The following is a 16039-nucleotide window of genomic DNA, read 5'->3' as shown; positions in this document are numbered from 1 at the left end:
CCTCGCACTCACCCACCACAACTGTCTACGACTACCTCGCACTCACCCACCACTACCGTCTACCACTACCTCGCACTCACCCACCACAATCGTCTACCACTACCTAGCACTCACCCATCAGAACCGTCTTCCACCACCTCGCAATCACAACCGTCTACCACTACCTCGCACTCACAACTGTTTACCACTACCTCGCACTCACCCACCACAACCGTATTCCACTACCTCGCACTCACCCACCACTACCGTCTACCACTACCTCGCACTCACAACTGTTTACCACTACCTCGCACTCACCCACCACAACCGTATTCCACTACCTCGCACTCACCCACCACTACCGTCAACCACTACCTCGCACTCACCCATCACTACCGTCTACCACTACCTCGCACTCACCCACCACTACCGTCTACCACTACCTCGCATTCACAACCGTCTACCACTACCTCGCACTCACAACCGTCTACCACTACCTAGCACTCACTCACAAAAACCGTCTATCACTATCTCGCACTCACAACAACCGTCTACCACTACCTCGCACTCACTCACAAAAACCGTCTATCACTACCTAGCACTCACTCACAAAAACCGTCTATCACTATCTCGCACTCACAACAACCGTCTACCACTACCTAGCACTCACTCACAAAAACCGTCTATCACTATCTCGCACTCACAACAACCGTCTACCACTACCTCGCACTCACAACCGTCTACCACTACCTAGCACTCACTCACAACAACCGTCTATCACTATCTCGCACTCACAACAACCGTCTACCACTATCTCGTAGTCACTCACAACAACCGTCTGTCACTATCTCGCACTCACAACAACCGTCCATCACTATCTCGTAGTCACTCACAACAACCGTCTATCACTACCTCGCACTCACAACAACCGTCTGTCACTATCTCGCACTCACAACAACCGTCTATCACTATCTCGTAGTCACTCACAACAACCGTCTATCACTATCTCGTAGTCACTCACAACAACCGTCTGTCACTATCTCGCACTCACAACAACCGTCTATCACTATCTCGTAGTCACTCACAACAACCGTCTATCACTATCTCGCACTCACAACAACCGTCTATCACTATTGATAACCCGCCTTACAGATCCTGTATGCGAAGTTTGATCATGTATACATACTTATGTCATCCAGACTGGTCTGGTCCAGACTCGGCAATTAAGAGACCGGCGTCAAATAGTTGGAAAATAGCTGAGTGTCGTTGTACAACAAATAAACAAATACTTTACAGCTAAAACATTGCCTAAGTTTTAACTCAGTAAACAGTAAAGCCAATTATGTAAAATCAAGTTTAATATGGATCACCACTTGAGTGGTCAGTAAGGTCACCACAGACCAGTGAGATGACGTCAGTAAGACCATCACACACTAGTGAGATGACGTCAGTAAGGTCACCACAGACCAGTGAGATGACGTCAGTAAGACCATCACACACCAGTGAGATGACGTCAGTAAGATCATCACACAATAGTGAGATGACGTCAGTAAGGTCACCACAGACTAGTGAGATGACGTCAGTAAGACCATCACACACCAGTGAGATGACGTCAGTAAGGTCACCACAGACCAGTGAGATGACGTCAGTAAGACCATCACACAATAGTGAGATGACGTCAGTAAGGTCACCACAGACCAATTAAACGACCATGGTCAAAAACAACTGCTCCGTTAGAATAAATTATCGTCCTCATGGTTTGGTAAACTGTCAGTTATACTTGAAGTCATGGCGATGCATACTATACAAATGATCCCCAAAATATGATTATTTACTGGAAATTCCAGTTCAGTGCACAGTGTGAGAGCATTGTCTCTGTTCGTGATCAGTCTGGTATTAGTCCTCTCCATCCACTCTCCTCACTCGCCCGTACACAGCTCAAGACATTTCGGTGGATGCGTCAATACGCTGGAACCCTTTCCAGATGTCACGCGTTTCCGCGTGATGTTGCTGCCTTATTTAGTATCACCGTCCATACTCCACGGGTTTCAGAAGACAACTTCCTCCATCACCACAAAATACATTCCGCTGCTTAGTGGTGAAACTATTGTTCATTCGTGACCAATTCGTGTTATTCCGGGACAAGTCGAATAGCAGCTCGTGTCACTCTCATGGCAATGTTTGCGACTGAGTTCCGTCTGTGCGCAAACGGGCATAGTTAAAAGAATTGTCAACTCGTTGCGTAATGATTCACGAATATTTGACCTATGTCATCACTCTCCTACCAAGAGTTCCATGCGACCAGCATAGTACCTCTGCCACAGGCCAGCGCCATGTGACGATTCGTCACATCTAACACAGTCCATTCAAAATATTGCATATGTTTTTCATCTGTTTCAATTTGACAAGTTTCCATATGTAGATAAACATATGTCATAGAATGGTATCACTGATAAAATATCCTAAATCGTGAAAAACTATTTCCATTTGCGTAGTTATCCTATGTTTACAATGGTTGTACGGCTCCACGTGCTGTCATCGAAGGCCTACGGAGAACTAGCGATATGGTCACTTTGAAGTGTAAATATATATTGCCATGCAACTCACTGTCGCAGTTGTAGTAGCATATCTATATAATTATGCAAAAATGGAATGCGCCTCCAAATACTTGCATTGGGACGATCTATTCTGATTTCTGAAAAAGCGCGTTTGTTTACAAACAAGAGGAAAGTCCGGTCACGTGACATGCAAATCAGCCTGTGGCAGCGGTGTTAAACAATCAAGAGAAAAGTCCGATCACGTGATATGCAAATTAGCCTGTCTTAGTGGCGTTACGCTTTGTCACAGTGTGCTATGTCATATACATTCCCGATGCTATTTAAAACATATCGGGACTTACGGTATTGTACAGTATGATTGAACATGTTTAACTGTATCTAGGGTATAGTTTTAGATGCAAGACATGTGTAAAGTAGAAAATTATTCGTGAGGAATTGTTTGACCAAAGTACTTAGGGTCATACGCGCATTCTGATTGGTTTGTCGTATTTTCGCACATAAAATTCATTGATAGGGGGACGAGTCTTCTTGTAGTTTACGGAAAGGGGCGAGTGGCGACGAATGGCTATTGTAACAAACGAATCAAGCAACGGCCTGGTTCAAGCGAGATCAGGGAGTGCCCAGACGCTTGACATTTCCTTGTGGTATTTGCTACACCTCGCTGCAACCTCTCCCCACACCGATATTGCTGGAATTTTGCGGCGTAAAACCACACTCACTCAGTTTGATGTAATGTCTGGTAATTGTAGGGTTCACACAACGACTCATTTGACTCCCGCGAGTTACACGCGGCCTTATTTCATTATTTGACTTAAAATAGACACACGTCACCACTAACCAGCATGCCGGACGTGTGTATTCACGGGTGGTGGAGGAACACAGTGAACGCGAACCCGTGAAGTAATAACGACGATTTGGTATCGTTTGGTCACGTGTCCTATATCTCAAGGGAGATAACTCCGCATGTCTTTACACATACGGCATAACCACTTCGTTCTGTCTGGGAAGCATAGAGAACCATGCAGGGTAGGGCTGATTGGTCATCCGCCGGTCATGTGACACTTGTCTATCGACGCTTCGTATGGTTGTCATGGTAACTGGAGGAGGGTATGATCTCCAGGATTCTCGCGAGAAGTCATCATACGCAATGTTCCTGTTGTCGTAGAGCGCTGTCGTTACCGTCCCTGGTGATGGGGATCTGAAATAACTGTTTGAAACACATTTGTTATTGATTATGTTTATTGACAAGATATACACGTGGAAAAAGTTAATCACCGCTTACTCTTCGTTTCATAATAAAATATCGACTTGGGAAATTGTATCCTGTATTGATTTTCGGAAGAAACACATTTTATTTTGTTCAGAGCGTGACATATTCACATTGAAAAAAAGACGAAATCAGTTATGTCATTGCATGGTTTGTAACTTTCAATGGCAATAGTTATTTGATACAGATTTCGGCAGCTTCCTCTTTGCATCTTATGACATGACACCCAAGGGGATTCCGGGTTCGAATTGGTCCCTAGAAACCTTGCCGAGGACGATTAAATGGATCGGGTGATCAGGCTGGGTGATTTGGTTCATTGCGTGTCATCGTACCCCGACGGCGAAGACTGATGTTCATGAGATCAAGCACTGTATTGTTTTGTCCAAAAATATTCATGATCCCCAACTTTTTTCCAGTATATATCGGGTGGTCAGGCTCGGTGACTTGGCTAATTTTGGGATCTATAGTCCCACCTGGAATCCCACGGATGACAATTTTGGTGAAACCCACTGATACTGGTATGATATTGACAAACACCGAAACATGATCAGGTCGAATATCGGATTCTGGCACTACCAAGGGAGGCAACTCTGCATAGCAAATTGCGGCGACTTAGATAACTAGGTGGTTGTGACAGGACATATGATATCATAACCCCACAGCACAAGATTGAATACTTTTTAACAGCAATCTCTGAAACAATTATACCTTTACGTGAATGCATATGTTACCTTTTTTCGGGATATGTTTGTTTCCGATCGCCTTGTCTCCAGTAGTAGGCCGCACAACACATCAGAAAAGCCAGAAACAAACACACCAGCGCCGCAAGCCCCGCCCCTACCATGAGTGGGAGGAGAGTCAGGTCGCCTGTTGTCACAGATCTCGTAGTCGTGATTGGTGGCGACGCTGAAAATAGTTTCAGAATTATTTTTTGAGTAGTGTTCACCTACATCGATGCAAAATGTCTCACAGCCTGTGTACCCGCCGCAATACCTTCCACGCTTTTTTTGTTTGTTTGTTGCTTCAGGTCGCATTCTACAATATTCCAGCTATATGACTGCGATCTGTCCCTAATCGTCTCTGGACCACACAATCCAGTGATTGACATCATGAGCATCGATCTAAGCAATGGGGATACGATTACATGCATCAATCAAGTAAGCGAGCCTGCCCACCCGCTTCTTACGACAAGCAAAGTCACCTTTTACGGCAAGCATGGGCTGCTGAAGACCTATTCCAACCCGGATGTTCACAGGAAACGTTCCACGTAATTACTCACTCACAGTGAGGCACGTTTTGTTACATCCTCGATTATCCAGGCCTTTATTTCTTCATTCTTTTATGATAAATACTCTGTACCCATTCGCCACAACAGATTCGTTTAGGATGTTAGGTCAGCAGGGTCAGGGAGGGATTGAAAGCTATCTTCAAAGACGGTCGTATTCCGAGACAAATTCGAGTCGTCAAAGGCAAAGGGTTTGCTGGAGAGTTTAGATATTATGTGACCAGATAAAATATATAATTGATTGTGACTCAAAACGAAGATGTAAGCCTACTTTTTCGGAGAGAGTACTAACTATTCCCTGTCCCTCATCCAAGCGACTCTCGTATAATGTTGGTGAACTGTTTTTTGGGGTGTTTTTTTTTTTTGTTTAACGCCGCACTTAGCAATATTCCAGCTATATGACGGCGGCCTGTAAATGATCGAGTCTGGACCAGACAACCCAGTGATTGATATCATGAGCATCGATCCACGCAATTGGGATTCGATGATATGTATCAACCGCCTTTTACGGCAAGAATGGGTTGCTGAAGACCTATTCCACCCCGGATCTTCACGGGTATGTTGGTGAACTGCATCGACAGAGTTACTCGCTCCTTTGTCCGCATCCTTCCCATGGTGACCTTAACCCGACTGAATTCATCTGGCGAGTGAGTGAGTTTGGTTTAACGGCACTTTGAACCGTTTTCCAGTTACATCGCGGCGTGTAAGCTTCGATGCAGGTCTCAGACGTTTACCACTTAGGTGAAACCCACAAATATGGGTACGGTGCTGACAAACAAACTAGAAACATAATCGGAGCGAACAGGGATTTGAACCCCTAATCATAGGTTTCTGGCGTGCCCAAGGGAAACGACTCTGCAGAGCGAATTGCAGCCTGGTTCCCTGGGTGTGCTGCGCTTGGAACCAGGATGAACGAATTGCGGCGCCTCAGACGACTGGGTCACCAGTGGCCCCCGGCCAATTTAAGAAACTGGGTTGGTTGTAAAAGAATACAAGGTGACAACTGTTGAGGCTGATTGTGAAATGTGAAAACAGATTTGGCGAGAAAGAATTATCATAGTGTGGGCGTTATGTACAGGGCATCGAGGAGAACTGGAAACGTGAAATGTCGCTTGTAGCCCAAATGTGAAAGATTGTCATCAGTGTGGAGTTTGACACCGGCGACAGCGACGAATGTGAGGGATGAACTACGAATACATCTGTGTTTCAGTCATACCCACACTGTCGTGTTTCTAAGTGGGTCATGATAACGTCACTGTTTCTGTATATTAATTCATACAATAGTTCCACCGCGATGGTCGTCAATATTGCCGAGGCCTCGTCAAACTCACATTCACTCACTCACCATACAAAAGTAACATGAACAGTAATACTACACATCTGCGGATTACAAAAATGATTTTCTTGACTTTCTTCATCCGTTCATAATCCGTTTACTCAACAAAACTAAAGCTGTAAGTATCCATTATTCGATCTAAACTGAAGGTCCGCAGCGAGCGAACACACCGCCAAATTTAATTGGCCCCCGAAAAGACTTTCCACCCAGAAGTTGATATCGTCTGCGCGGAACTAACGTTCAACTGTCAGGTCCCGAGTTTTCTAAAACATTGTAAACAACTTTATTGTCAAAGGGGTTCAACCGCCTGCTGAAAACTATACCCGTGGATCTTCACAACCTGTGCAGTCGATTACTACAGCACGGGTGGAAGGGTTGCTCGTGCAATACACTGCATTATCGAGTCGACGTGGTGCTTTGACGAATGCACGTAGAGCACGAATTCTACGTGCACCGCGTCACTCGACACCCTGGCCAATGGAACTGGACTTTCACGTTGCACGCGGATCGCCACCATCTATAATGTACATCATCAGGTGTAGCAGTGTCACTCGATGTATATAATAAGTTATCATAACCCCGTGTCAGAGTGATGAGAGCTGATTGATCAACGTGATCTTGATCAAATACTGTGTAAAATACTGTCTAACCCGCTTTTCCGAGCCAATGGATGTCACGTGACATAGCGCAAGCTAACCTCTGTTCAGTTGAGCAGATGTTTTCTATCAATCTAGAATGTATTTGAATTGGTTTACAATGTCATATTAAAACATATTGGTAAGGTAAATTCGTTGTAGCAGGATCACTCGGGGGGTACATGGGGTATTATAACCACACACACCCCCCCCCCCCCCCCCCCCCCCCCCACCCCACACACACAGAGAAGACCCGAAGATCACGTGAACAAATAATATTTCAACATCTGAAATGACGGTAAGATAATTGTAACTATGGACGTCACGCATACCCATTTTATTTATCTCCGCCTGCTGGCTGATAGCGCTCCACTTGCTGCGTGAAACAACATTGGAGCCAGTTTAGTTACCATTTGGACTCTAAACGAAGGCAAACAGGCCATCAGTATATAGTTCAATGACAAAGTGATGACAAATCGTATTTGAATGGGTCTCCTTACTTACGCGTATTTCTCAATGTCGGTACACATCTTGGCAACGGTTTGTCCCAGGAGCCGTTGCTAAGACACGTGATCACATTGTCGCCAATCACAGTGTAGCTGGAAGCCACGAAGCAGGTCACGGTTACCCGAGTACCGGGGTCACGTTGGTACGTACTGACAATAATGTCGTCCACATTGTTTGCCGTGATGATGATTGGCGGGGGAGGTTTGGCCAGCTCCGGACACAACATCTGACCTGCAAAACACATACAACATACACATGTAAGATATCAACATCCAGGTAGACATAGTATATGTGATGGAGAGGAACTAATGGTGACGAATATAACATATCAGAGCGTTATTTTGTTCACGTCGTTAAAGGTTAAGATCTTCCCCTCGCCGATCCACGGTCAGGAAAAGAAGACGAAAACTTCTTCAAAACATGTCTGCAAAAGATCAAATGCTCCCTCGACTCGCGATAAGTCCCAAGAAATGGGGAAGTGAGTGTTTATTTGTTGTTTAACGCCGCACTCAGCAATATTCCAACTAAATGACAGCGGTCTGTAAATAATCTGGAGTCTGGACCAGACAATCCAGTGATTGACATCACGAGCCTCGATCCAAGCAATGGTGAGTTAGTTATGTTGAGGGGAAGATTTTTAAAAATTATGACCAGTTGCCCGGTGGTCAAATGCGGTGCAATTCAATATGCAACGTTGTGTCCCTTAGTTGATACGCTGGTTTGTTGTTCGAATCCCAGATTCGCTCTGATTATGACTTTTAGTTCCTCGGCACCACACCCGTGCTCGTTAGTTTCACCAATGTTGTAAACGACCAAGACCTGCGTCACTTCGGGCTTTCTCTCAGACTAAGCCGTCAGGATATAACCCCATCACATGTTCTCACTAAATGAAACAATGCGCTCAGGCAAAGACGACGTATTGACGACACAGAGCTCCATTGTGTGTTTCAAACCCTTGCTTTAGTGGTTTTGCGGCCGTCGGCACAACAGCAACACGTTATATATACATGCACACTATGGGTGATATTTCTATAACAATAAAACAGGTAAGGAACCATTCTGAATTAACTAAAAAAAAGGTCTACATTCTGAATTAACTAAAAAAAAAAAGGTCTATTGTTCGCGATGCGTTTTCCATCTCTTCATGAGTAATACACGCACACAGATACTCTTTGTCGGTGTAGGTAAATTCAATCACCCAAAGGTATCATAAATCGTGACACAGCAGTATTTTAGCTTCTCGATATGTATTCATATCGATCTGCATTTGTCCAAACTTCATTAGCTGCACTTTTTAAGTTAGACATCTCATGAAACGTACAGTAAGTGCGATGTCACGTGATACTCCGTTACGATACCCCCCTGTGTGAACGCCTGACACGCTCTCCATGAAGAGGAGGTTTGGGTGGTGTGGTAGACTAATGCTTAAAGCGTTCGCCCGTCACAGCCAAAGGCCCGGGTTCGATTTTCCACTTAGGTACAATGTGTGAAGCCGATTTCTGGCGTCCCCCGCCGTGATATTGATGGACTGTTGCTGAAAGCGGCGTAAAACTATACTCACTCCCTAGGAGGTCGCGTCAGGTGAACCCTGGAACTTTGGCCACCAATCTAAATGAAAGATGTTTTGTTTGTTTGTTTGTGTGTTTAACGCCGCACTATTCCAGCTATGTGACGGAGGCCTGGACCAGATTGATTGATCTAATGAGCATCGAGCAACGCAATTGGGATCGATGACATGCATCAACCGAGTCAGTGAGCCTTAACACCCGATCCCGTTAGTCACCTCTTACGACAAGAATAAAATGAAACAATGGTAGCTTTCTAGAATCATTCCTTAAGGGCTTCGATTCGAAAAAGGTTGATCTTGACAAAACACAAACCACACAGAAATCAAATATACCTTTCATAGTACACCGTTTTAGGTGTAGTTGTCATGGCGCTCAGAACCGACAGTGTGTATAAATAAATATAATAATAATAAAACACCATAACAGCACCCTCTTTATAATTTATATTCGGAACTGACCGTTTATGTTCTTTTAGCCACCGATGTCTCTTTTCCGGGGGTTTTTTACCAGCCGATGCCTTTTTTCTGTACGGATACTGGTGGGCCAATCCTAGCTTGGAACCCACCAGGGGATAAACTCTTTCAGACCAGGTGAGTTAATATTATACCTTCATTAAGCACTACTTTCCAATGAATCAGATTCGGAAGATTATTTAAATCAGATTGTTACTTGACCTAAGGTCAATACATTGTTGGGGCTACGCCGGTATAGGAATAGCAACAGCTGGCTGTTGCTACACACTAACATCTGTCACCTGAGCTGTGAATTTATGTCGTCTATTTGATACACACATACGTCTGAGAAGACTGACAGGTCACATACTAGGTCACAGGTCAATGACTATGTCACAGGTCACAGACAAGGTCACACTTAAAAACTGGTCTTTACTTCTGATCAAAGGTTTTTCAGCACCATGCCCATGCTCGTGGGTTTCACTAAAGTGGTAAATATCTAAGTCCTGCATTACATTTAAGCTGACACGCCGTGATGTAATAAATGTCATATAGTGTTCACTCACTCACTCACTCACTCGCCAACATACGTTTCTTATTGGCGCCAGACAGCCCCCGACAGGGATACAGTGAAAACATCGCGTGTCATACTGTACTGAGTCTGTACCCTCTCACCTGCAGGGCTCCCAGGCTAGAAGAGGTCCCCAGCAACCTATGGCGGTTGTAAGAGGCGACTCCATTGATTTGAGTGGCCAGGCTCGGTAATCTGGTTAGTTGCCTGTGATCGTAGCCCCACGGCGGGGATTGTTGCTTACAATATCGATCACTGGACTGTCTTATCGAGATTTGATTATTTACAGACCGTCGTCACACAGCTGGACTATTGCTAAGTGGGGATATAAACAACACACAAACCAAACTACTCAACGATTGAGTTGGGTTAAATGTTGCTTTAAACAGTATTTCAGTCATATCACTTCTTATCAGATTAGTGTGGTCATGGAGCTGACAAAACAAAGGAAATAATCAGGGCATATCTAGGTTCTGAATCGGCGGATCATGGCACGGGTAAGGGAGGAAACTCTACAAGTATCAAACACGGAATAAGTCTGGGAGACGAACCAACGACCAACGACTATTCTCTACGTACAGTGATGTAGCGTCCACAGGAAAATGACGAGTGGTCAACACGAGCGCCTGACAGTTCACTCCGTATTGTGTTGTTCAGGTCGCAGTCGGTGTCCAAGCTGTGTACAACGTCAGCAACGTCTGGGCACAGTTGCAACTTCGCACTTCGGAATACTTGCGTTACGTACTAACTTACAAACGTGTATAGGTCCACCTTACGTGGGAACACTTGCGTCACGTGCGGTCTCACAAACGTGGTATATGTCCACCTCACGTTGGAACACTTGCGTCACGTGCGGTCTCACAAACGTGGTATATGTCCACCTCACGTTGGAACACTTGCGTCACGTGCGGTCTCACAAACGTGGTATATGTCCACCTCAAGTTGGAACACTTGCGTCACGTGCGGTCTCACAAACGTGGTATATGTCCACCCCACGTGGGAACACTTGCGTCACGTACTGTCTCACAAACGTGGTATATGTCCACCTCAAGTTGGAACACTTGCGTCACGTGCGGTCTCACAAAAGTGGTATATGTCCACCTCAAGTTGGAACACTTGCGTCACGTGCGGTCTCACAAACGTGGTATATGTCCACCTCAAGTTGGAACACTTGCGTCACGTGCGGTCTCACAAACGTCTCATATGTCTTCCTCGCGTGGGAACCGGCGTTTTGTAAAGCCACCGATTGTCTCACCCACGTTGTATATGTTTGCCTCCCGCTAGAAAGTCACTGAAATTAATTTATCGTATCAGAAGGGTGTCTGTCAGAGGGCAACATAAGAAGATCGCATTCAGCTACAAATCTGTCTTGTCGGAGACACATGTCATCACATACGAACTCACATCTACACGACAATACAGTGTAGGGCATCCGTGCGTGTCCCGGTGACGAAAAAGACCATTAATCCTTGTTGCGTTAAATTAAGCTTCACCTCAACCTAAAAACGTGGGAGTGCGTTATTGAATCAGGTCGTTACATACAAGGCTCCTCAAATCTCCAAATACCTTCTAGGTGGCCATCACATCTAAATCCTCTAATTCGCTGTGCACAGTGGCATCCCTTGGGCCCATCTGAAACCTTTGATCAATGGTTCGAATCCCGGTTCTAACGTCTAAAACCTGCTTCGACTACTTTCTTCCCGCATCAAGTTGGCACGGTCTGATATAACTGGAATACTGTTCGTTAAACGGTTAAATACTGTCGTGAAACTCACTCACCCACTGTCCCAATAGACCCGTTAAGACCCGGGTTAGAATTATTCTTCAGCAACCATGCTTGCCATAAAAGGCGACTAACGGCATCGGGTGGTCACGATTGTTGACATGGCTAATGCAAGTCATCGTATCCCAATTGTGCGGATCGAGGCTCATGATGCCAATCACTGGATTGTTGGTTCCAGAGCCGATTATTTACAGACCGTCGTCATATAGCTTGAATATTGCTGAGTGTGGCGTTCAATAACAAACAAACACACAAACTGTCCCAATACCTTGTGATCCAATTCATGAGACAGTATCGTTCTTCAACACAGGGTTTCAATCACTCTTTTTAGGACTAAGCTGGACGTCAAGCCAGTTTCGACCTTCTTCCATGGACTGGACTTACTAGGCGACCAGGTTAAACGGTATTTTCGCATAAAAAAAAAACACATGAGCAGTAATAATCAGGGACAATGACCTGGTTGTCTCCCTTGAATCATACATCAATCACACGTGACGTCCTCGCCTCACCTGACGTCAAACTGACGTGTGTCTTCACACAACGAATAACATGACATGTAAATCTCAACAGTAGCGAAAATATATGCATTGAACAAATATAATCAGGGACCATGAATATTTTGTGAATTATTTTTTAGCAGCGAAGACTGAGTACACAATTTCATAAATATATATATATCCCAAAACATATTCGTGATCCCTAACTGTTTTGTTCACTATATAAAGGCACATTTCACTTCCGTGTGGATGGTGGCGCATAAGCTAAGTCAAAAGCAGTCGCTATATGGCTAAAATAATGCCGATGCGAAGTTAAATTTTATATTATATATTTTAACTCACTTACCCAAAAGCAAGGTATTTATCATGTTACTGTTTTGAGCTTTTCTTGATTTAGCTATGGGCTCGCACTGCAAAGAGCAACTGTTGGCTGAAGTGGTGTAAATCCAGAGGTACTGTGATCGTCACAAAGGTGGTCTCGCTTTAGTTACTAGTAATCTATAGTCTGAATTTTAAGTGTAATAACTCAAGGTGTTTATATCAAACATCTTTTAACTTTGTATTTCTTTGATTTATATTCAGTATGTGCTATTTATCAAACTCTTTTACTGTCCTTTGTCGGCAAGTATTTAATATTTAATAATATGTTCAGTCGCTAAGTGGCTGTAGTATTGCTGTAAAATTGTAAAATTTGAACTCACTCACTTACTCTGCAAAGGTGGATTCCACCGCTGGTACAACACCCGGCTCACCTCCGTCCAATAGGTCACCTCGGCCAGCACTTGGGGGAATCCATATTAGAACTGGGTTCACTGGTTTCACTCGTTCACGTGACTATCACATTGCACAACAAAGACGGATTTTCTCAAAATCAGTCGTAGTTGTACAAACAGGATCGGTCTGTATTCGATTTGCAGAAAATTCGTGCCATATAATAACTACTCCATTACTTCACGTAGAACGACAATGGTAACGGAATACGCCAACTGGAGAGCAATGCTTTGTTCAAAGCTACAGAGACCCTATTAATCCACTTTCAGCAACAAGTTACAAATCTTCGAACTGCCTGGAGCCACTGTCGAACAGACCTCTATTCAAATATTCTTGACAATTCCTGGTTCAGTTATCCAGAGAACATCATTATCTGCGGTCCTCGCCGGGCAATGAAGCAGACATATGCTCCACAATGTCTACACAAACACCATGAGATCGCAATGACACTAGATCACAACAACGACTCTCCCTTTGAAGTGTTTACAAGCCTTATACATCACAGCAAGGTGTGTTCCTTCCTGTGCGAGGGAACCTGGCGATGGTGCGACCGTGATACACACGACACAATGACTAGGCTACCGATGTAGAGGTGACTCACAGCTGTCTAAACCTATTGTGTTTTGCTGGGCGGGCTTTATATAATAATCGATTGCCTTCTTTACAGTGGTAGCTGTGATAGATGTAAAATCGAATAATATGTTAGATTTTCAACAGCTGGGGGTTTGTATTGACAGTCTGTAGTGGTAGACTCATAGCAGGTCGTTTGTTTGGGTGTGTTGGATATTTAGAGCGTGCAGTTGTCCAGTCTTTAATTTGTAGTTTCGTTTGTTGTTGTTTTACGCCGTAGTATTCAGTATTTCTGCTATATCACAGCAGATGCCCTGTAATTGTTAAGACAAACCAGTGATTGATGTTATGAGAAACGACCCATGCAGGTACCCTGTAATTGTTCAGACAAACCAGTGATTGATGCTATGAGAGACAACCCACGCAGGTACCCTGTAATTGTTCAGACAAACCAGTGATTGGTGTTATGAGAAATGACCCATGCAGGTACCCTGTAATTGTTCAGACAAACCAGTGATTGATGTTATGAGAAACGACCCATGCAGGTACCCTGTAATTGTTCAGACAAACCAGTGATTGATGTTATGAGAAACGACCCACGCAGGTACCCTGTAATTGTTCAGACAATCCAGTGATTGATGTTATGAGAAACGACCCACGCAGGTACCCTGTAATTGTTCAGACAAACCAGTGATTGATGCTATGAGAAACGACCCACGCAGGTACCCTGTAATTGTTCAGACAAACCAGTGATTGGTGTTATGAGAAATGACCCATGCAGGTACCCTGTAATTGTTCAGACAAACACGTGATTGATGTTATGAGAAACGACCCATGCAGGTACCCTGTAATTGTTCAGACAAACCAGTGATTGGTGTTATGAGAAACGACCCACGCAGGTACCCTGTAATTGTTCAGACAAACCAGTGATTGATGTTATGAAAAATGACCCATGCAGGTACCCTGTAATTGTTCAGACAAACCAGTGATTGGTGTTATTAGAGACAACCCATGCAGGTACCCTGTAATTGTTCAGACAAACCAGTGATTGATGTTATGAGAGACGACCCATGCAGGTACCCTGTAATTGTTCAGACAAACCAGTGATTGATGTTATGAGAAACGACCCATGCAGGTACCCTGTAATTGTTCAGACAAACCAGTGATTGATGAGAAACGACCCACGCAGGTACCCTGTAATTGTTCAGACAAACCAGTGATTGATGAGAAACGACCCACGCAGGTACCCTGTAATTGTTCAGACAAACCAGTGATTGATGAGAAACGACCCACGCAGGTACCCTGTAATTGTTCAGACAAACCAGTGATTGATGAGAAACGACCCACGCAGGTACCCTGTAATTGTTCAGACAAACCAGTGATTGATGAGAAACGACCCACGCAGGTACCCTGTAATTGTTCAGACAATCCAGTGATTGATGAGAGAAGACCCACGCAGGTACCCTGTAATTGTTCAGACAATCCAGTGATTGATGAGAAACGACCCACGCAGGTACCCTGTAATTGTTCAGACAAACCAGTGATTGATGAGAAACGACCCACGCAGGTACCCTGTAATTGTTCAGACAATCCAGTGATTGATGAGAGAAGACCCACGCAGGTACCCTGTAATTGTTCAGACAATCCAGTGATTGATGTTATGAGAAACGACCCACGCAGGTACCCTGTAATTGTTCAGACAAACCAGTGATTGATGTTATGAGAAACGACCCATGCAGGTACCCTGTAATTGTTCAGACAAACCAGTGATTGATGAGAAACGACCCACGCAGGTACCCTGTAATTGTTCAGACAATCCAGTGATTGAAGCTATGAGAAACGACCCACGCAGGTACCCTGTAATTGTTCAGACAAACCAGTGATTGATGTTATGAGAAACGACCCATGCAGGTACCCTGTAATTGTTCAGACAAACCAGTGATTGATGAGAAACGACCCACGCAGGTACCCTGTAATTGTTCAGACAAACCAGTGATTGATGTTATGAGAAACGACCCACGCAGGTACCCTGTAATTGTTCAGACAAACCAGTGATTGATGAGAAACGACCCACGCAGGTACCCTGTAATTGTTCAGACAATCCAGTGATTGATGAGAGAAGACCCACGCAGGTACCCTGTAATTGTTCAGACAATCCAGTGATTGATGAGAAACGACCCACGCAGGTACCCTGTAATTGTTCAGACAATCCAGTGATTGATGAGAAACGACCCACGCAGGTACCCTGTAATTGTTCAGA

The 16039-nt window shown here is 44.4% G+C and overlaps 1 protein-coding gene across 4 annotated transcripts; it reads right to left on the bottom strand.

Annotated features, from left to right (window-relative positions):
• Positions 1 to 1319: 1319 nt before the first annotated feature.
• Positions 1320 to 13798, bottom strand: LOC124131217. Of its 4 annotated transcripts, none has more exons than XM_048395174.1 (4): positions 13140 to 13798; positions 7565 to 7798; positions 4536 to 4710; positions 1320 to 3744 (listed from the first exon to the last, which is right to left on the bottom strand). In XM_048395174.1, the coding sequence occupies exons 2-4, from the start codon at positions 7791 to 7793 to the stop codon at positions 3507 to 3509; spliced, it is 642 nt and encodes a 213-aa protein (XP_048251131.1). In that variant the 5' UTR covers positions 7794 to 7798; positions 13140 to 13798; the 3' UTR covers positions 1320 to 3506. The 4 variants fall into 4 exon arrangements, with proteins under 4 accessions (XP_048251131.1, XP_048251133.1, XP_048251132.1 ...); XM_048395176.1 differs by having other exon boundaries at positions 13144 to 13798; XM_048395175.1 differs by having other exon boundaries at positions 13148 to 13798.
• Positions 13799 to 16039: the final 2241 nt, after the last annotated feature.

The sequence above is a fragment of the Haliotis rufescens genome, unplaced genomic scaffold (assembly GCF_023055435.1).
Source record: "Haliotis rufescens isolate VD_foot unplaced genomic scaffold, xgHalRufe1.0.p SCAF_14, whole genome shotgun sequence".
Taxonomy (NCBI): domain Eukaryota; kingdom Metazoa; phylum Mollusca; class Gastropoda; order Lepetellida; family Haliotidae; genus Haliotis; species Haliotis rufescens.
The sequence above is the reverse complement of the archived record's forward strand: the minus strand, read 5'-3'. Positions and strand labels throughout refer to the sequence as shown.